The following is a 24,192-nucleotide window of genomic DNA, read 5'->3' as shown; positions in this document are numbered from 1 at the left end:
GGCACATAAAAGACACCATTTCGAGCGTGGCCGTTTTCGTGCGGGTGACACGTAAAAGCACCCACTACACTCTCTGAGTGGTTGGCGTTAGGAAGGGCATCCAGCTGTAGAAACTCTGCCAAATCAGACTGGAGCCTGGTGTTGCCATCCGGTTTCACCAGTCCTCAGTCAAATCGTCCAACCCATGCTAGCATGGAAAGCGGACGTTAAACGATGATGATGATGTAATTAAAACATGTACCAGTGTAATGAGAGAGATTTTGAAAAGTATCTGTTGTGCAAACATGATAAAATTTTTTTTTTTTTTAAGTCAATGAATCATATACATTGCTTAAAAATCTGTTCAAAACTCCCAGTATGCCTTAATCTGAACATAAATCTTTATTGATGTGAAAGAGAAAATTCGACTAACCTCAAATATCCATGAAAGTGAAGAATCAGCTGAAATCAATCTTTTGAAATGGTGCTGCTTGGCATCAATTGGTGGCTTCTCAGAAGAGACACTGTCCAACTTTGGCCCAGGTAACTGGTAAGTGATTACTTTCTGTATGCTCTTCAGATCTAATTTATCTGAGACAATGAGACTGCTGAGTGTGGCACGAAGACATTGGTTGGTGTATGAATGTGAGAGGTGTGCTTTGGATGATATTTCTCTCATAAAGTTAGCTATGCTCTTGCCGCCATGTGGTTGCAATGTGTACCAGGTAGGCGAATTTGTCACATCTCCAAAGCGGGGTTGACAAAAGAACTTATCACTTTGTGGGTGCAATCTTGATAAGTAGCTTACAAAAATTTTAACAGGACACAATGCTTCATTTGGAACTTCATGTATCATCCTACAACTCGTGTTACTTAATTCGGTCGGAGTCTTTTCGCCAGTGTTGACAATACCATCAGTGAGGATTATAGATTGCAAACCAAACTTCTGATCCTTGTTAACGCGAAAATGAAGTTTCGTTAATTGTGAGAGGCATTTATAGCCGTTACGACCAAAAAACAAGACGATGTCCATAAAGACACGTTTCTGGAGCTTGTTTGGATTATTCAGATCACTGTTACACCAGCTGTAGGCTTTTTGTAAATCAGCAAGAGTTATTGCGGATTTGGCATTCCCGACAGCTGAGAATGTTTGTTGTAGACTATAAGAATGCTTCTGCCACACTCTGTTAGCCTCTAGGAAATAAGGGTCATTTAATATATCGATGCCCCTCTTAAGTATGAAGCGATAAAGGCCATAACGAATACCTCGTAGACCGGCGTGTTTATACCAAGTACCGTCATCTTTACGTAAATCAGGGAAAAAACTACAAAGATAATTTTTCAAGCGATGCTTGGCTTCCATATCACCACGAGCAATTTGCAACAACAACTGATGGAGTCGTAATTTTTCTCCTTTAGAAAAAATATATTCACCAAATTTCTCGCAGGCACTGACTTCGGCACGCTTTGTAGAATGGGCCTCAATATTGGCGGCGGAACTCTCATTCTGTGACTCTTGAGTTGCCATTATAGTATATAAATCAAGTAAAATGCTGAACAATTGAAAAAAACAGTAACACTAAAGTTATATAACTTTAAAAAATTCAATCCCTTCATATGTATATTATTCCTTACGATGCATTTGAACACAAAAGTACATGGGTGATTGATTCAGGAATCGAAGCTCAATATTTTAATTTAAAATGCATAACTTTATACATAAAGCAAATGAGACAATCTCTTTCAAGGAAAAGAAACGTGGCGTTTAAATTATATAACAGCTGATATCTGCATAATTTTAAAAGGAGTTGTGAATGCAACAACAGCGTTAGATGATTAAATGCAGTCAATAACAGTATTAAAATTGTTACGAGCATCGAACTGAGCAAAGTAGTGACTGGCGCTAAGATATCTAAAGTTGTTATTCATGTGATAACAAGACTACTGTATAATTCTCGATCGAAATAGTAGCAGTAGTAGTACGTTGTTGGTGACATTCAATTAAATCACGTAAGAAGACAATAGATATTTATCTTATGTACACTCAATAAAGAGATATAAAATGAACATAAACATAAAACAGAAAGGATTATAAACACGTGTAAGTAGACTAGAGATTGTTCAGTTGTGTAAGTTTTTAACTGGAGTGATAAGGCAGACAGAGATGTGTGATATACTGTAGTCCGATAACACAAGTTATTATTACACAGTGGGTGACGAACGAAGTTGGCAGAGAGCGAAACAATACGCCACGAGAATGAGTGCATCGGCTGAAACATTCCACAGCAGGCTTAGAAAATAGAAGAGGCCAACAAGATGTACTCCAAAACAGAGAAACAGAACCACAGGACGAAACAAGAGAAATGGCATCAAGAATAGCTACGTTGATTAATAATACGAGGTCGCTGACATCAGATTGCAACTGAAAGCCGTTCGCGATAACAGGCCTGAACATAAGTAGTACCCCTAATGTACATAACGTATACTACACAAACTGCTGACGTAGAAAGCAGCAAGTTCTATGTTGTCTACCAACTGAAATAGTCCTTCCTACCAAGTAAACATCTACATAGTCATTATTTACCACAAAACCGAAGCGAGTATTTACAACAGCTATATAAACATTTGATAGTGACTGCTGCTATCATTAAATGGGAAAAGGTTATTTATTGCCACAGGCTTGAAGCTGTTTATTTTTTCATTAAGAAAATGATTAGATTAAAAAAATAAATATCAGCATCCCTATAACAATTTACGTTCACATAAGTGTGTGTGTGTGTATATATATATATGTATGTGCGTGTGTATATATATATATATATTCATGTACATCTCTACAAATGTACATATAAAAATAGCCGTCATTCGCAAGCGAGTATGATCTGATAGTTTGTACCAGGCGTTTTTTTTTTTTTTTTTGTTCTCGGTACTAACCCTAATGTGAGCTGACGGAGACACCCAAGGGCCTTCTCACCTTTGAACCCAACAGAAAAACGACTGGAGGAAGAGAGGGCTGCCACTCATTTTTAGCCGAGTAAACTGGAGCAATGTGAACTGATATGCTTTGCTTAAGGACATGATGTTTCCTAGTCCAGGAATTGAAGCTATGAACTTATGATCGTGAGCCAAACACTCTTCACACAAACTCATGCACGAGTGCAAGTGCATAATGTGTGTCTATATATATATAAGCTGGTTGGTGTCCGAGGGCGCAGTAAGCCCACTGGGAATGAGGGATTCCTGGTCCATGTTAAGGCATCTCTCTAGAAGGCTAACTTGTACATAAAACCTGCTGCTCTGAGCCATATATCTTACACTTTGTCTCTAGGCTTCTTGGTATTGCTAGTGAGAGTCGTGGTGCTGTATAAGCTGCAGTACTCAACTTAAAACTCTTCCACAGGCATTGCTGACACTACTTCACAGTGATAGTTATGATCCTCTTCCGGGTGGACAACCATTATGTATGTACGTATGCACACACACACACACACACACACACACATATATATATATATATATGGATTGGGGGAGGGCACTACTAGGTTAAGAATTTCTCTCCTAAAAGTTTTTGCAGCAAAAGTCTACACACACAAGTGTGTACAAATATATTTAATATAGTGTTACACCCAAAATTTGAAAGACCTCAGTTGCAAAATCTTTTTGGGGAGAAATTTTCGTTAGCCCAGTAGTGCCCCCCATCCATAGAATCTATAAGAATTTCTCTCCAGAGACAGTCTTTGCAGTGGAAATCTTTCCACTTTTGAGTGTACATAAACATGTTAAATATAATTATACACAACTATATTTCAATCATTGCTGCTTAGTATACCTCTGATTAATACACACGCGTCTTTTCTCCCATATGTATAATAAATATGATATGTGAGTGTGTGTGTGTGTGTGTGTTACTATTTAAAACACTTTGATTTGGCTCCATGTGAATTAAAGTTTTGTAGGCCTGTTAACAGAAACCCATCTTATTCAGTATTAGTTACCTGAAGCCTGAACAAGCCAGATTTCGAATGCCTTTTTCTTTCATTTGTCCACTCATGTATATATGAAAATCCTCATAAAGGTAAATGTGATCCATGTAATTACATACACATAAAAGAGAAAGTTGGACACTGGATGTATATGTAGGAAGTTTGCCATTTGAAGTTCTAAGCTTTGTATAGCTAGTCCCTCTTCCCAGTTATATTAAAGAAATGCATGCTATATGATACCTATTTCTATATGCATCTGCACAAAGTCCGAGTGCATTTCTTTGTATATCAAGCACATTGGACATGTGGCTAAGAAGTTTGCTTTGCAATTATGTGGTTTTAGGTTTGTTCCAACTTCATGGCAGGCAAATATCATGTAACAGTCTAAGATTGACTGAAGCCTTGTGAATGAAATTGGATAATGTGGAAACCATGTGGAGGCCAGCAAACAGACTGTATTTCTGTTTTAAGGTTCCAGTTCTATCTCACAGTGCATGTTGATTTTTCCTCAAGTCTAAATTTATGGTACAAGTTAATGAGTAGGTAGTTCCATTAATTGGAAAACTGAGAGACATTTGTTGAAATCTAGAAGAACGTATATGAGAGAAGGAGAGTTAAAATATAAAATAACTAAGACAAACATTAAGCTTCGCAAGCTTTGATATGTTTAGCAAAACTCATCTATTGATGATGCTTCCTATCATCATTTAACGTCCATTTTCCATGCTAGCATGGGTTAGACGCTTTGACTGGTACAGGTAAACCATGGAGCTGCACCAGGCCCCAGTTGTCTGTTTTGGCTTGGTTTCTCCGGCTGGATGTCCTTCCTAATACCAACTACTTTACAGAGTGTACTAGGTGTCTTTTACATGTCACCGGCACTGGCCATAATTCAATTAGCTTGACGTATCTTCTCAAGTACAGCAAATCGCCAGAAGTCTCGGTCACTTGCCATAAGCCTGCATGAGGCTCAACAACTGAAGATCAAATTTCATCACCTTGTCCCTCCTATTAAAACAAGTACACGCGTTTGAAAGTTACAAGTAAAGCTCAAACATTCTTTGAAAATATATAGATTGTCAACTACAGATAAAATCTTAAATAATGATAAAATAAAGAAAATATTTTTTAAATATATTGTATACTTACACAAAAATAATTTCAAATGGGAGTTATTAATGGTGTTCTTTATTAGCAGCATATCCCATAAATTGATGGCTATTATAATCATTATTTAGATATCTATATTATTATAAGTTTTACACCTTTACTAGCCTTAATTATGGAAGGAAATTGAAGAGATAATTAAAATATTTAATACAACGAAACAAGTTTGTGTTATGCTAACAGCAATGGAGCACAACAAAATGAAACAATATTATGTGTAAAAATAAGAACATGAACACTTTAATAATGTGTAATTTCCAAACTTTATAAAATGACGGTCGACTTCCTGCTATATGATAATGTAAATAAACATAGCTCTTATGTACTGAGTTAATTCAACCAACTACAACGTCTCTCTCTAAAAAATGCGTCTTTCGATAAAACTTTTACAAAAGGTAGGTTTTCGAGGGTGTAGATTACAATTAAGTTGATAGAATATAGAAAAAAAAAATTTGTCGTTTCAGATCTTGGTTATCATCAAATTACATAACTTTAAGATACCCCTCCCGACTTACGTTTAAACCAAAAACGTTGTGTAAACAAAAGACTTTAGTGCTTCCAATGGTTGTTCTAAATTCTCCTGGACTTAATTGTAGTGAAACAATGGCACGTGTAACGCTTTTAATAATGTTTAACTCTGGTAGAAGGCCACCAAAGCTCTAGATGTGGAAAGACGAAATTGAGATTTAAAGTAACTGATGCTGGTATGTTAGCTATTTTCCTTTCTCAATCAATTTCTCCCCGTTCCTTTATTCAGTCACCCACTCCTCTACTTTATCACAAATTAACAACACAATATCTGCTATTATTCTTGGCGGTTCCTTTTATGACCCAGTAAATGGCACTAATTTTATCGACCCCAAAAGAGATGAAAGGCTAAAAGTTGATTACTGCGATAATATATTTCAAGTGCTATTGTTTGCATCAAAACTGACATTATTAACTTGAAAAGTAGTTATCTTAATTATACTATTGTTACTAGCAACAGCAATATGAGTTTCTAACCCATCGTATAGAGGGGATGCAACAGAGTTAATAGTGTTTGCCTTTTAAATGATTCAAAAAGAATGTGTGTGTGTGTAAAAGAAAATAGCAATATTTAAAAGGTTCACAAAAAATAAAAGATTTCCTTACGTCAGTTTGGCTGTTTAGTTTCAGTTTGGTATACCATTTTGGTGTGGGGACATTGTTCGTCTGGAATATTGTTGGTATGGCACTCGGCTTCAGTAAGATACGTGGGTTCTGCATAAACTGGAAGTTCTGTTCGAAACAATGAGGTTCAAAATGCAGAGTGCAGATTCGAAATCGGCGCCGTATGCTCTGGTTATCCGAACAGGCCATGTCGAGGAAGTTCTCTATCTGGCTGGAACTAACGCCCATGTTCTGGGCCCATATCCGACACATTCCCCGATCTTTGGGGAAGCAGTGCAGCCTGATATGACGAGGGAGTCGGCCATCATGACTTGAACAACCGAATGCCTTACATTGGGGCATTGTGAACCGCTTCAGAACCGGACGAGATTGTTAAATAGCAGATGTAAGTATTGAATTCAATTAAAAAATTCTAAAACATATCGTTTTAATTATTTAGTTGAAGGAGAAAGAGGAGAAACGAACGAGGAAGATAGTGTTTACAATCATATTCCTTTTTATAAATGGGTGAGTAATAGCAACATTATTACCCTGGAACGACAGCAGCAAATATAAAAAGGGAAATGTGTGTATAAAACATACGATTAATATTATTTTTGAAAAAAAAAAAAAAAGGAATTTTCCTCTATACTAACAAACCTAACAAAAACAAAACAAGAAAGGTAAAACGTAGTTAATACTGTTTGTAGACGCTTAGATTAGCAACAGAAGAAAACAGAATGAATAATTTATATATATATATAGCTAAGCTAGCTTGCCGTGGGTGATTTTTCTTTGAATACAGTAACAATGTAGGCAAGCCTTTCTCTGGCTGTATTCACGGCCACCAATAACATGAAAACACACACTTGAAAGTGATTGGAAATTCTTAGTTATTATTATTTTGTATGGAGAAATGTATATTTCTTTTAGAAATAGAAGGGTGATATGCAGTTAAGGGAGAGACTACTAAATATTCGTAGTCAGCCTTAGTCGCTCGGGGTGAACTTAGTCAGCAGTAGTCAGCCAGTTCTGTTCACAGTTGCTGTAACTAAATGGGTGAGTGGATGCTTTCTGCCTTAGTATAAGGGAGCAGACAGAGCAGCATAAATTGTGTGTGTGTGTGTGTGTGTGCACTCTGGCTTTGTGGATAAAATATATAAGTGGGTGAGTGAATAAACGAGCAGAGAATAGAACGAATTGAATAGAGAAATAGCTAACGTTCAGAAATACCAGAAGATACTTTAAATATAAAATTAAATTTGAAAAAAGATATGAAAAAAAAAAGTGGGGTGATGTTTTATTTCATTTATTTATTTATAGCTGATTTTTGTCAGCAGAATCATCGTGGACTAAACGGAAACCAAGCATATATATCTAAAAAATTATTTTACAAGAGGAAAATATACAGTAATGGATAGCAAGTGTTATTTCGTAGGCATTATTAAGCCTTATATTTAATAATGATAATAAATCGTGTTTTCCCCATAAGCAAGAAAATGTCAACAAACTTACTCCCCCTCCTACCTCAATCTATAAATTCCAGTCTATAGATTCGTGGGTGAACTGAGAGATTTCAAATAGATGGGGAGGAGGAAGAAAAAAAGATTCTTCCGCCGTGCATTAACATAATCTAGGCTGGGTGAAGGTGATACACAAAAGCCATTCAGTTATGAAAAGCTGATCGATGAAATAAATCAATTACTAAGAACAGATCTACATTATGTATGAGAGAGTGAGAGTGTGTGTACGTGTGTGAATGCGTGCGTGCATTAAACTCCCCCATTTAAACTGCAAATTTTAATCCTTTCAGCAACAAAATGAATTTATGTATTCCAATATTGGCACAAAGGGGGGATGTATATAGTTGGTTGAACTGATACTCTATTTTATCAAAGCCACAAGAGTAAAGACAAAGCTGATCTCAGCACAGTGATGAAACCAAGTACTGGTTGGCATTCAGTATGCAGTACTCTATAACCTTTTATATATCAATGATAAAAAAAAAATCTCTTTGCATCAAGTGTTGCTGCTAGGCCAAGTTGAATTGAGTTGTGACTTTTGTCTGTTATACTTAAAATTTCCACAACCACGAAGATGCAGTGTAGCTCATTATTGCATGACATGTATTTTCTATCCAGCAAAGCTGGGTTAAAATCCTGAGTACTAGTAGAATGGATACTGACCAAAGTTGTTTGTTCTTAAACACTTACTTTCTTTTGCGAAAATGCATTCCCCTCCTTTTCTTTTCTGTGATATTTCAAAGGTGGTGTGATATAATAGAATTTGTAAGAATGAAATAAAATATTTATTTAAAAACTCATGCTACACTGAATGAGTAAAAACAGAAAAATAAACTCTACTAAATTAACAGAGGAACTAACATGTTGGGCAATCAACAGTGTTGAGATAAATTCCCAAATTAGAGATTAAAGAAATATATTTAAATTATCAAGTGAAACACTTGTTAGAATAATGGACACATGGATAATGAAAATTTGTAACTTTTCACTCTTAATGATTTACCCAGCTGTCTCCACTCAAATACATAACCAACCAGTGTATGAGTAAATTATATTTTGTCATTGGGAATACATTACACCATGGCCAGGTAATTTTTAATGCCTTAATCCACCAAGTGAGAGGTACAGATAATTTCAAATCCAGTTAACAAATCTGATCTTGTACAATATGGACTTGTTCATAAATTTTAGTCTGAAGATTTGCAAATGTGCACTATGCACAAGAACTAAATGTTACCCATTTCCTCCTCTGACACAATGAGTGTCACCATATTCCAACAGCAGGACTGGATACATGTTATATATATTTTCCAACTAATTGATATGTAGGAGTCTAAATCACAACAATAAGACAGTGAACATACCACACATGCTCGTAAGTCACAATTTCTTACTTAAATAAAGAGCATGGAAAACTGCCTGCAACTTATCTCTGGTACCTTGCTCTGGGGGTTGAAATTCACAGCATAAACTAATATCACCACACCCAATCACACATTGAGCACGTCACTACATAGTCTGTATGAATATTGGAATTAACAAATTCATGTTGATGATGGTGCAACATACAGAAATAAATGCATATGTTTATGGAAAATTTAATTTTGCTACAAAACAAAGGCATCTGTGCTGATACTGTTTATAATCTGTTAAAATATTTTTCCTGCATAGACACAGATTTGGTGGCAGAAGTTTTGAAAAAATTTCATTGTATACCTTAATAAGAAAAACTGACTAGAACTAATCCACAGGGATAAAGACAAAAGATCAAGTTATGTGGCTGGGTTTAAACTGCATATAGTTGAATATACTGCAAAGCATGGATGGAAACCGTATAGCTGTGACACTTTTGTGTGCCAAAAAAATGAGGCACTAGTGGAAACAAAAAGATACACTCAAGAAAATGCCAGAACATAAACTGTCTTCCCATATGAGAAATTGGGGAAATATTTGTAAGCTACTCAGAACTTTCTAACACTGTATTGACAAAAGTTAGGATTATTTTAGCTAGATGTGCCTATTATTTAAATGCAGCTATGATGCAAATAGTATTCACAAAAAGCAACAAATGATTTACATATGGTCAAAAGATCAAAGCCTTTTATTATAAACACAAAGTGCATGCAAATTATCTACTGGTGTTTTTATGTGAATATATATTGAATATTAAAAGTTTAGATTGGAGCCTGGTGTTGCCATCCGGTTTCACCAGTCCTCAGTCAAATCGTCCAACCCATGCCAGCATGGAAAGTGGACGTTAAACGATGATGATGATGGTGAAATATTTTGCATAAGTATACCCAGTTTAGAGATCATATTGATCAATATCCAACTAAGCACAGTAAAATTTTGTTCCTGGTTCTTGATATGAAAGTAATCAGGAAATAAAATAGGTAGCAATAAAACACTCATTTTTATCAGATGCTATCTACATAGTTATCAAAATAATTTATATCCCACAAAATTACATTCAAAATACTAGATGGAGTGGTTTAGATTACATGATTTTGTACTCTGAAATTTCAAAATGCTGTATTTGACTTTATTAAGATCCTGAATGTCTGGTTCAAAACAAAACAAAAAACAAAACAACAAAATAAAATGAAAAATGCATAATAGAAAAAGTATTAATCCTTTGAGTGTGAATTTTAAAATCTTTTCTCTTCTGACAACATGGTCATGATTATTCCACTATACAAACTGAAGATTATGAACGTGCATAAATGTAAGCATACTGTCATTATCAAAAGTTAATTTTCTAGAAAAGACCAACATTTTGCACAATGTTGACTTAACAAGTGCATTTTTTATAGCCTTGTTGTTATAAAAAGGCTATAGTTCAAAGGTCACTTTATTTTGCTTTGTTTCATTTAAGAACTTTTCAATGTATTCTTATATTGCAATTATAATAAATTTGCCTAAATACTCTTATTCCATAAATACTTAGTTAGTGAATGTTATATATGAGAGATGTTTTTTCTAGAATTTCATTTCCATATGTAGATGTATGTATTAGATGAGTGCATATTGTACACAAATATGGTATTAACATTTTGCTGTAATTTAGTGAAGTAATTTTAAAAATGAAAATATTGTACAAATTAATGTTCAATGCAGTCTACTTATGCATCCACAGTATGCCATAGTTAATATTTCAATATAAAATCGTATTTTGAGTAGACCAGTTTCAAACATGGGTCAGTAATGAATTAAACATTCTTCAGTCATTTCCTCACTTTTTAGCAAATCAAGCACTTGTTTTATTAAACTATGTAATGCATAAACCATAAACCCACAATTTCAAAATTTGTTGCCATCCATAATCAGATTTAAAGCTCCTGCCTACCTGAAAGAAAATCTTTTCCTTTTGTATTTCATTGGAAGATGGAAGAAAAATTACTGAAAATTTAATTTTCTGTAAAATAGCTAAAAGGTATGTAACACAAGCAAGTGCAAAGAGAAAAGCCACTACCTTTAATGCCACTACTTTGAAGGTAGTGGCATCAAAATACAAACATGAGAAAAGTTAATGGAAGAAAGGATTTATAGTGATCTAATGAATAAAATACGAGCTGAAGAGTTAATATATTTCAAGACCAATAGCGTGTCACTGTTTAACTCTTTAGCATACATATTTTTGTCAAAAGTAATGCTTATTTATTCACATTGTTTTGAATTAATCATGCATTATCTTGTAGCTTTGAGATTCTGAAGAGGTAACTGATAATTTTTTAGAATGATATTGTTGGTGTGAGAAATCCAATCTATCCAGTTTGAACAGAATATTTTGGTCGGATATGGCCAGGTTAAATGCTAAAGGTTTAAAGTGAATTGACCCATAAAGAATATCAGTAGAAATAAATGGTCTAAAGCAAGCAATCTCAGACAAGCAAGTAGATCCCATGCTTTTATTATTTATTCATCTAAGGAACAACAATGTTCATTACTGGATCTAGGGGAAGGAGCAATACCCATAGCTTTGACAAGCCCACCTAGACATATGAGATAAATGCCATTGACATTCCTCTTGAAACTTTGCAAAATAACACTTGTGGGAAACATGGGTAAGGAGGAAATTCTAAAAGGTCAATGTGTTGGGCAAGAATGATTAAGTATAGTGGTTAGTGTGGGGTTAGAAGGTTGGACACAACAAGAGTGATGAGAAGAGGATAAGTGGGTCAGGAATACTGGGCTGAAGGTGTCAAGAGCCTAGCCAGCTCTGAGAAGACCCTGTGGACCAGAGGCCGGAGTGCATCTGTACGTAACTTCATGCCACTCAGTCTAGGATGCCTGTGTGTGCAACAACAATTCCATTCAAGATGTGAGAGAGCATTGCTCCTTTGTGAGCCTCATCTGAGTGTAGTGATTAGTGTGGGGCTAGAATGTCAATAATTATCAGGAAATGAAGGACCTTCTGGCTCTGAAAAGAGCCAGTTGTTAGGATGTAGTACTAGCTATGTACTTTTACCAGGAGAGATCTTCAGTGAAATTATAAAGGTCTTAGTTGAGTAGAATGTATTGCAAGCAGTTGTCCAATTAGAATTAATGTAAGCTCAAGGTTGGAGGGAAACATAAGGGAAGAATTTCAAGCAGTATAGTTCTTGAAGTATTAAGTATATGATTGGAAGCAATGAGTAACTGAAACAGATAAGGAGATTGACAGTAAATCTGTATATCATGTGAAGTTTGTCTAGTCCAGACAATGATGGGTAGTAACAATATGTAATCTGTTATTAGCAACATTCAATATTAATTTATCAGACAATATGCTCAATCAAGCAACACTGCTTAATCAAAATACTCAAAAATTTTGGCTAAGTGAAACTATACTTAATATTAGGCATATTATATAAAACGACTAACAGTTGAAGTAGTAGTAGTGATACTGGCAGAGTCATTGAAGAAAACAATAAGCAACAAAGTAATCAAACAGTAAAAAATGCATATAAGAACTTGCAACAATATAACTGTAATCATGACAGTAACCACACTTACAAAGAAACTAACCATATACTTATGTTCTCATTGAAGTACACTTGTATGGATCCAGACCCAGCTATCTATATTTATATCAGCTGAAAGTAACTGAAGTCAGGTAGGTAAGAGAAAAGGGAGAGAGAAAGACAGAAAAAGATAACTAGATGTAAAAATACAAGGTGGAATATTTTAACAGAGAATTATTGATCCTGGTAGTAGTCAAAAGGCAAATCAGTGGAGCTGGTGCTTGGCAGTGAGGTAAAAAGAAAAAGATGACAAAGATAAAAACAGTGTCAAGATGAAAATCAATTGCTTCTCCTATTTTTTGAATTTAGAATTTTTTTTTTTAAACTGCAAGCAGTTTAATCAGAGACTACCTTTAAAAAGTCATATATTTGTCAAAAATCTTTCATGAAAATATAACAAACATTTGGAAACTGGAATTTTTTCAAATTAATCCAAAAATAGATGTTTTGAGCAGATACTTTCTTTGTAAAGCAGTTTTAACTTTGATGAAAATAACTGAAGTGGTAACTGGTCAAAATTATTCAGAAGACTGAAACTATGTTGACCCAATGATGAATCACAAGACTAGCTTTATTGATTGGTAAAAATGCCACATTTTAACAACCAGGTACAGCTCTCAGATTGGTGAGTTTGTGGTAGCACTAAATCAAGAAAGGAGGGAACAAAAGAATCAGTTGTTCATTGCTTCAACAATTATCACCATCTCCAAATTATTAAATAACCACCAATGGAAAGTTAGGTCAAATGTATTGACTACTACTACTACTACAATAGATCCAATATGACCAGCTTTTTACAGACAGCTTAGATGTCAGGGCACTGAAATCCTGAATGGTCACTCAACTAACAACAAAACTTCCTCTACCATCTTGAAAAAATGGGACACATAGGATAATGTATTCCTATATATATATATATATATATATATATATATATATATATATATATATAAAAGATGGTCAAGGTTGGAATGTCACTGAACACAGCTTGATGAATGCTTATCTGTGGTGAAACAATTGCAGTACATCTTGCACCATCATATTTTGTGAAAGTATGTTGCTGATTAAACTGGAATCATGTACCATATCCATTATATCAATATCTACTAATCAATGATGGGTTTTCTATACAGTGTCTTTGTGCACATCTCAGACTTTAATGCAAGAAATATTGCTTGGCTCACATATACTTTGTGTATCCTCCACATACGAAGTTAACATCAGAAAAACTCTGACCAGAGTTCAGGTTCAATGAAGAATTAATTGCACATTGTTACAGTTTTTGAAATGCTAACAGAAAAGTTTAGGATTGGTTAACCCTGAAAACATTTCTATGGTGCTGATTCAATTCTTATGAGGAAAATGTCAAAGAATTCATGAAAATCATTTCAAAGCTGTAAGAATAGTTTAGAGTCTGAAGGTCTAAAAATAACATAACAACAACCAAAATACTTGTTTCAAATGGGAAATATACAATCTCAGAGACATCTATGAAGGTGACTTTGCTTGATATGTAAAAATATAGTTAGGACCTCAAAACTATAAACTCTGTGCAAGCAGTTGCTTTTTTTGTTTGTTCTTTCTTGAGCCATGCCTGACTCATAAGGGCTGCTTTCCCAATTTCATTGGCATATAGGTTCCCGACATGGACATGATGCCAGTCTATTGCAAGTGAACTGCTAGATGCTGTGCAAGTAGTAGGTACATAACAAAAAAAAAAAAAAATGCAGTGATATCTCTGGCAGGATTTCAGATATAAACAAGTATATGTGAAATGAAGTCATGAACTTCTCACAGAGCTCAGTAGACATAGTTGATAGTTTTTGCTACTCATATTATCCAACAGTCAGTGGCGGACAGGCCAGGTTGCCAGCTTTCCCGATGGCAAGTTGGCCCCTGTGCCATTAGAATATATGGGGGCCCATCCCCTCAAGTTTCAGAATTTTTTTATTCACTCCCGGAAGAATGCATTAATTATTTCAGCCTCCCTGTGTTTGTAGACAGTTGAAAAGAATACTTTTAACAGAAAAAAATTAAATGATAGCATTATAGTTGCAGGTGGGCCCCCTTAGTCCCCTGGCAACCAATATTTTTAGACTTAGTCTGTCACTGCCAACAGTACTGAAGGTAGAAATAGTGAAAGCATAATTGTATGATACAGGTAAGAGTTAGAGAAATTCAATGTTCTGTCGCCAACCAAGTTTCTCTCTTCGTGGAAAAAAAAAATTCAATACAAAGTATATCTGAGAAGTGTGATTCTAACTGGTAAGATACTAACAAAGATTTGTGGAGGTGGGTGAGGAATGAGGCAGGATTTGTTGAATGGGTAACGAGAAGCTGCATAAAATGCACCAGTATATTAAGCAGTTTAACATTATATATGTGGGGAAACAATGTCTTGGTAATACAAATGGACTACAAATGTTGGGTGAAAATGTTCCCTGTTGTCAATTATAGAGAGTACCTATGAAAGTAAAAGTTTGGGGAAGATATGCGAAAAATAGTGAGCATAGAGCTCAAGATGTTGAGTTTCTCAGAAGAAAAGACACAACAGAGATAATGATGTAGAAATACGCTGTACTTCAGACCTAATTGACACATGCTGGTATGAAATAAGGAAAATTAAAATGGTGATATTCATGATTGCTATGCTGTATTTTGCACTTTGTCATTTTAAAAAAAATTTAATGTTATGGTAATTTCTGTACAATATCTTTACTGACTCAGAGGAAATGGAAAGGACAACTACTTATGGAATCTTGGAAAAGAAACCTAGTCATGCAAGTCAAAATAGGAGGGATAAAGTTATGTTTAAAAGAAAAGCGGCTCTTATGTGAAACTGTAGTCTAAGGTTACTTGCTTACAGGAATTACTTCACAATTTTCATTTCTTCTGTTCCTTTTACAGTGAGGTTGCAGTTCCACTTAACTGAAGGGAACAATGTTGATTACTAATTCCTAAATGCCAAGAAATACAATGCAAACACAGCTAGAATTCCATTGACAGCATGTTGAGAGTGAATTGTCACCTCTCTACAGCTGGTGATTCATTTTGACTCACATCATGCTTTTTATTTTATGAGAAGTGCATCTAGTTGTAGAAAGCATTCCAAAGCAGACAGTGGCGCATAATGCAGTCCTTGAACCTGTCAAACCATCTAACCTATGCCAGCATGGAACACATGTTAATGATGATAATTAGTAATCCTGTCCTAAGCTAACTACAACAGTTGAAGATAGGGAGTAATAAGAATGTGAGAAACTAAGTTTAGTCATTAACTCTTTAGCATTCAGATTACTCTGTTAAATATAAAGCTTATTTATTAACACTGTTTTGAATAAATCATGCATTATATTGCAGCTTTGCAATTTCAACGACATGATTGTTTACTTTTAGAATGACATTATTGTAAGGTAAGTGTGAGAGGCCACATTTGACTTGTTTGGACATAAAACAGAATACTTGGGCAGGAAATGGTTAGCTGAAGGGTTAAGAGAAAATCTAGAAATGTGTGACAATTCATCTTTGCAATATAAACATAAGAATATTGTTTGAAAAAGTACTCTAATAGCTTAGTAATCTGAGGCAAAGAAACCTTAAATCTCCATATAAGCTGATACTAAACTCTATATGATGCATATTTTGATACACTTCAATGTTTAACTATTACCTGGTACAGAAATAAGTAACAGGAAATATTGGAAGAAAAGTAAGAAAAACAAAATGTCATGAACAAAAATGCTTGGAGTATGAGATAGATGTAGGGGATGATACACAATGACAAGGAACTATGCATATTTAACAAAGACATTTCTTCTCCAATATTTCATCTTTCTACAATTGTTTTTGAAGTTGGATGGACCACATTTGATATTCTGCAGCCAAGAATACTGACATATGATCCACCAGTCCTGTTCATTGTCTAGAGAAATGATTTTCAACTTTTATTTGATACATGGGATACTGAATATGGTATTGAAAGCATTATGGCACACCAACAGCATATAAATTATATTTTCTAAATAACAAGTATTAAAACAGAGATAAGTGAGCACAGTACTTTTTGACACAATGGAACATACATGTCTCATTGTTGTGTTGAAACACGTTTTCTAAATAACTAGGCATTCTCCAACTTGTCTCAAAAACTCATGACATACCTGTGGACTATAACATCACATTTACTAGGATAAAGTAGTTGGAAACATCTGGTCTAGTGGTGGTAGTTTATAAATTTCACTAGCTTTGACAGGAGCAGAGGCACTTAAAATGCCAATGTTAAAAATTTGTTGGTAATGGGATGGTTAAATCAAACTACAAACAAAATGGAAGGTGAAAGACACAAAGAGCAAAAAGTTTTAACCAAATATTAACGTATTTAATGATGTAAAGAAGAAAAACAGTGTAAAGAATACAAAAAGAAAATGAGATTTAGCAACATGATATAATAACAAAAACGGTGTCATAATATATGACGCTTGTGTAATTATTGTGAAGTAGGCAGTCTCCACACCAGACACATTTTGTTTTTATGAGAGACAAAGCCAAAAAAGACACATGCATACAGAAAAAAAAATCTATTAAGTATTTTTATCACTGTCAAATGATGTAAAGAATCATTTTGTAAATTTTAGAAGTAGATTTGAAGAAAACACATGCACACATACACACTTACCTCTGCCCAACTCCACATCGCAATTTTTTTAATCTCCATGATTACCAGCATCACATGTAGGATTGGCTAACAAGCAGTTTTCTTTAATGAATCATTATGTACTCAAAGAAAGTTTTCCTTTTCTCACAAAGAAAAGCAAACATTAAAAAAAATCTAAACAAAGGCTCTGGAAGTTGTACATGTAACTGAATACCTTTCAGAAAAGCAAACTGACCAGATTCAAACAAAGTCTGTAGATTGTTAAGGTCATAATACTTAAAGGACAATTATTTTTTTTCCTCAGTTCATTGTTAATCTTTCAGGACCTGACTTCAGCAAAAACTTTTTTTTACCACATTTTTTTAAAAGTCTTTCTCGCTTCCTGCTCAATTTCATGACAGTCCAAAATTGCTAAAATATTTCAGAGTATCAATAAGCCATGTCATTGTACGAAGAATTGCAAACCATCATTCCAAGCTTTATATCATTATTATAAATAGATAAAACTAAAACAAAAAAACCCAATGCAATAAAAGTAAAATAACAATGCTACTGTCCCTTCTTCCAACAAAAAAACCTAATTAAAACCTTATAAACAAAATTATCACATTTGTGGAAAAAAAGTTAAATTTTGGGGTCCAGAATAAATTTATAAAAAATACCCAGAAAAAAGTTATAAAGACATCATAAAGCAAGAAAATATCTTGTTCAGAATATACTTGGATTTTCTTGTATAGGTCTACTTAATCTAATGCAAAAAAAGCAAAGATATACGAGTCTTGTAGCTAACATCTGATTATCAATTTTATATATATTTATATATATATATATTAATAGCTTGTGAGGACTATGATCCAGAAATGTAGATCAGAAAAATAGAAACAAATCAGTTTATAGAGGTAAGTTATAAACATATAAAGGTAAAAATGAAATTTCTTATTAATTACCAAGAGAAAGAAGAAAAAGAAGCTAGCACATGCATACACATACATCTGTCAATTTAATACAACAGTTAAGTGGATTGAGTAAATAGAGTTGCAGTACAGGCAATCTGACTCCAAATGAAAGGGGTGAAAAAAAAGAAAAGCTGTATATCTATTGTTTCATAAACTAATCTAACAATCTATGTGCACACAAGTGTGCTACATTAACAAGCAGCAATGCATATGTGTAAAATTTGGGACTGTGAAAAATCTTGTCTAACAGGTTTCATTAAATTACATCTCATGCTAATTTTTTTTTATGCAGTAAGAAAAACTATTAAAAAAAACAAAAATTTTTACACTAGAACATGCCAATTCGAAGCATCCTGACTATCAATATGAATAGTTATCACAGTCTGTTATATAATGTTACACAACAAACTTATGGATAACTAAAACACAGATGACTCCGCATTACATATGAAAGTTCACAATGACTATCGAAATAGCAGTTAAATAAAGAACAAAAGAAAACAAAAATTAAAAAATCTAATAATTTAGAAATGAGTACATATTTACAATATTTGAATTTTTTTTAAAGACAATTTAAAAGATTCTTTTATACAGGTGGAATAAACAAGTTTCAATAAAAAGCTAGTTTCAAGCAATTTTCCAATTCTAACCTTACAATACTATGGATACTATCTACCTACACACACATTCATATACATATATAAAATACTAAACATATATATATATACACACACACATCTATATGAGTTGGGTAAACAATTCAGAAGAGGTGATATTATCAGTCTACATATTTTGCATAACCTCAGGAACCACTTCAGTTGTAAAGGTGAATTGTATTGGGATGATGAGCCTTTGAGATTATATAACAGCAACCCACAGGCAACCAGCCAATTTAGAAAGAACATATATTTTCTTTTAAGAGAATCTGGGCTGGCAAATCATCATACAATTAATTTAACATATTAACTTTGTCAATGTCACTTCAGACCTGACAATATTCTATATATTATCCTTACCTTAAACCAAACAAATCATTTCAATATATCCAAACATTCCAACCACATCAGGAACATTACTAGTAATTGAGATAAAAAATATTTCCATTAGACTCCTACATTTTTCTTAAATGGTGCTGTTTCTAGAAATAGCTTTAAGGAGAGAATTAATTACCAATGTTAATATCCAACATTACTCAAATAAATGCAGGAGACATACCAATATTAGTACAACCCACTCATCAACTTAATAGCACCAACTCCAGTTAATAGATGCTTCTTTACACTCCTCAAGGAAGACTTTCATACACAACACAAATGTTACTAGATATTTAAAAACATTATCAAGTTCTCTTATTCAACCACCAACAATTTTGCTAAAAAATCTTGTCATGTCTAACATTTCTAAACTCAACAACAATTCTAGTAAGTTTAGCATTCCATGTAGCTGCTCCAACCCCAGCTTGTCCCTGGTTGACTTTCACACACAGTTTACCAACACAATGTGAAAACAAAATCCACCTTGAAAACATATATCAGTATGAATTTGAATCTTTTAAAACAAAATGATATGTGCATTCATCTTTAGAAATCCCAGTAAATACAATCAATCACGGACTGCATATATCTGGGAACTTAACAAATCTCTACCATTCCAACTCAGCTGAAAATACATGAATAGAGTGTAATCATACTCTGGAAACAAGGAACCTTGTAACCTTTGTATGGCCGAAAGTTTGGTGATCTTATTTGCAAAGGTAACCATTATTGAAGAAAATTTCTGAGCTTTTTCCTCATGTCTGCATTAGGTTCTTAAGAAGTAGAGATATTTTAAAACAATTAACTACCCTGACTGCTAATGAATTCTGGATACCTATCGTTTAATTCAGTTCTCAATTTTAATCATTTCTGATTATTTCCCACAATTATCTTAGTTTTCCTGCATACCTTTTCATGCTAATTCCTTTTATTTCTTATAACAAGGTTTTATTGTCTTTCACCATCTTTATACTGTCAACTACTTTAGTCCTTTATCTATTTATTCATCATCATCATTCAACATCCATTTTCCATGCTGGCATGGGTCGGATGGTTTGACAGAATTGGTAAGCTAGGGAGCTGCACCAGGTTCCAACCCGATTCCTTCTATTATAAATATTCTTAATACTAAGATCAAGATTACTAATGCTACTTATTGTTCCAAAAATATTCACCTCCATGGATATAATGATGGTGACATTGACATTAATAATTTTTTTTTAAGTAATAGATTGTGTTAATATTACTATTATCATCAGGGTAGTGAAGTGATAGAATCATTGGAGCATCAGTCAAGCTACTGTGCTACAATTGTCCACACCCTGTGTTCTGAGCTTGAAAGTTGCTTTGGATTAACTTTGCTATGCGCACCTTTAAAGTCAGTAAAATATCAGTCAAGTGTTAGGGTTGTTTTAAATTGAAACCTCACCAAATTTTTAGCAATCTTTGATACAGTTATTAGTACTGCTATTGTTATCATTACTATCACCATCATTATTAGTATCTTTTATTATGATGATGAATATTGTTAGAGTTCAATGCATTGTGGTATTTTTCTAGCTCTCCTATGTTCTGAGTTCAAATCCTGCTCAAGTCAACTTTACTTTTCATCCTTCTGGGATCAATGGTATTGAATAACCATCCTTTCCCTCAAAATTGGTGGTTTGTGCCTAAATTAGGAACAATTAAGCATTATTTTTATGGTCATTATTATTGTCGATGATGATGTGATTGTGAATGCTGTCACTTATAATGATAACGATAGTAGTAATGATACTATTATCAGTGTTATTATTATTTGTAATAGTATTACAATGAATTTAATATTTTAAATCTTGTTTCTTAATTTATCTCCAGTCTTGAAATATACTATACTTAATTTCTAATTTATTTATTTAGTTACTTGAGCATATGACACCAAATATCTGCTCTTAAATTTCTCAAAGTTACAACAAAACTTTTATTGACAAACCTAGATTCCAATTAATAGAAGGGCACCAAAACAAACAATAATCAATAAATAAAAACAAAATACAAACACAATTATCCATTACAACTCTAAGACACTCCTAAAAATTCTTAGCCCATTCAACCATCTCAACTTGAATATTGATTTAGGTTGTACCCACTCTCTTCAGCTTTGATGTAAGTGGATATATAGATGTAGTCTTGCTGAATTGTTAAATTCACTTCACAACAACAAGGTTCAAGGTTGGATCCCACTGTGTGGCATCCTGGGCAAAAGTCATTTTCTAAAGCTTCAGATTGACCTATACTTCATAAGTAAAATTGGGTTGATGGGAACTGTATTATAGTTTGGTGGACTGAAGCTTTAATTCAGAAGGCACAACCTTGTCAGACACACAATCAAACAAATTCTGCCTGAAAATTACATCAATGATAGTGTCAGTGGAACACTCAGCCATTTACACATTAATTCAAGATGCCAATTATGGAATAATACTGAGTCCATTGCTTGTTACTAGGCTGTAGAGAAAAAAATTCACAGCCAAGCAGATGACATGCAATATTTTTTCTTTTTTTTAAGTTAAGAGGGAAGGTAAGGGCAATAGAAAAGTATACTTATACTGGAGACCTGGCACAAATACTTGTAACAGAAGATTCCATTAAAGGCACTCAAAGTGCCAGATTCTGCTGTTATTTCTGGTAGCATATTAAGTTTGCTACAGCTATCACAAACTTTCCGTTCTCATTTAACTACAACTGTATAATCAGGACATGTGACATTGTTTTTTGACCTATGTCTACTAGCATTATTGAATGATTGGCAGACATGAGCAGTCTTTTGTCTTTGGTTTGTAATGAGATTTGTCACAGATGATAGTTCTTTCATGTGGCTAACAAGACCAGCAATAGATGGATAAATGTTGTCACATACTGAACGTTTGCAGGGATTATTGCTATGAAGTTTCCTTTCCTTTTGTTTGGTTTAATTTTGCATACTGAATGATTTTCTTCAAAATGTATGAATGCTTTCAGTAAATTTTTCTTTATGATACTTTTAACTACAATAACTTCCTAAGTTTGCACATTAATATTGCTCTTCTTCAGATCCAATTTAAGAAGACCATAGTTCTATGAATAACAATAGTCTTTTCCCAAACCATAGTTCATAGGTAGAAGCTTTAGAATTGTTCCAAATGAGTTACATGACTTGCTTACTTCAGTATGTAAAATTGCAAGCAAGTTTCCATGCTGCTGTTCTGTGAAATTAACATGCAAGTGGTCGAACACTCCACAGACATGCGTACCCATAACATAGTTCTCAGGGAGATTCAGCGTGACACAGAATGTGACAAAGTTGGCTCTCTGAATTACAGGTACTACTAATTTTTGTGAGCTAAGTGGACTGGAGCAATGTGAAATAAACAAAGTGATGCGCCTGTTTGATGATGCTTTTGCTGAAAATACTCAACTGCTTAATGTTTTTAATATGGATATCTCAGCATCATTTAGTATATATTATTGAGATCAGAGAATATTGTGATATTCCAAAAGATTCTATTTATCTTGTCATCAAGATTTGCATCTGTGATTAATATGCTAGCAAGATATTTGAAGGAAGATAGTTTTTAAATTTATACCAAACAACATTATATTGGAAAATACATGAGGCTTTTCAGACAAATGCTGAATATAATAATTTTACCATGGTCTACTATAAGACTTAACCAATAAAATGTTGTCAATAAGAATTTAAAGATCGTTTCCATTATGTGTGACATTATTAGTCGTTAGCAAATCTAAAGGTGCCTTATTAGAGATAAGAAGTGATTCATAATTAAGATGTTGAATAATTTATCAATTATATGGCAGCAAATATAAATACCATTAAAGAAGCTTTGAAATTGATTATATAAAAAAGCTTTTGTGAAATATATGGAAAATCGAGTAAGAAGTCATGTCAATCAGCTTCACTTTATCACTCATATAGAAAAAGGGGCTAAGAATTCTTAATTAATATGAAAAGATTTGAGTAGGGAATAGATCACTGCTTAACGAATCTCCTTTGACAAATGAAAATATCATTACTTCCTTGCTCAGCAGGAAAACTGAGTGTTAGGAAGAAAGGATATCCTAACACTAAAAAAGCCTATCCAGAATTGTCACATGCACACATTAATACACACCAATATACATACAGGCACATATACAGACATAAAAACCTACATAAATACACACATTGTTTCCATTGCTTGGTCTGGAGGAAGAAGCAAAGTCTGCACATGCACACGCGCACACACACATATATACATTCATACATCACCATCATTTTACATTAAGTTTTCATGCTGGTACAGGTTGGACAGGTTGCCAAAGTTGCTAATCTAAACAGGTCAGAAGATTGTATATTGCCCATGAATTTCTTTTTTGGCTTGGTTTCTATATAAATATATATTAATGTTTGTTTTTAAGTTAATTATATGAAACAGTTGAGTAGTAAAATGAAGGACACTCAATATTTTAGCAGAGTACCATATTATTTTAGAAGGGAAGCTTCAAAGTTTTGTCATATAGGTAATGATAATGAGTAAACTCTGTGTGTGTGTGTGTGTGTGTGTGTGTGAGATTTTGCCAGACTATCCAACCCATGCTAGTGTGAAATACAAATGCTAAATAATGATATATATATATATGTTAATGATGATATTGTATCATGTAAATTGTCTGATAACTCAAAGGACTGCCTAGTTCTGATTTCTGCAACTGTTACCCTATATCAAAGCAAAGAGGCAGAAAA

The 24,192-nt window shown here is 33.7% G+C and overlaps 1 protein-coding gene across 19 annotated transcripts in view; it reads right to left on the bottom strand.

Annotated features, from left to right (window-relative positions):
* Window positions 1-24,192, bottom strand: part of LOC106877732 (uncharacterized) — a 195,289-nt gene that overhangs the window by 60,471 nt on the left and 110,626 nt on the right. The window contains exon 1 of one of the 19 annotated variants that reach the window (XM_014926716.2): window positions 6,264-6,616. The exons of 17 other annotated variants lie outside the window; for them this stretch is intronic. In XM_014926716.2, the coding sequence (XP_014782202.1) occupies window positions 6,264-6,533 (270 nt within the window). In that variant the 5' untranslated portion in view covers window positions 6,534-6,616. Of the gene's footprint in view, window positions 1-412; window positions 2,430-6,263; window positions 6,617-24,192 lie in introns of those variants that run through there. One more of the 19 variants, XM_014926705.2, reaches the window with a different exon arrangement.

Source organism: Octopus bimaculoides, chromosome 3, assembly GCF_001194135.2.
Source record: "Octopus bimaculoides isolate UCB-OBI-ISO-001 chromosome 3, ASM119413v2, whole genome shotgun sequence".
NCBI classification, from domain to species: Eukaryota; Metazoa; Mollusca; class Cephalopoda; order Octopoda; family Octopodidae; genus Octopus; species Octopus bimaculoides.
The sequence above is the reverse complement of the archived record's forward strand: the minus strand, read 5'-3'. Positions and strand labels throughout refer to the sequence as shown.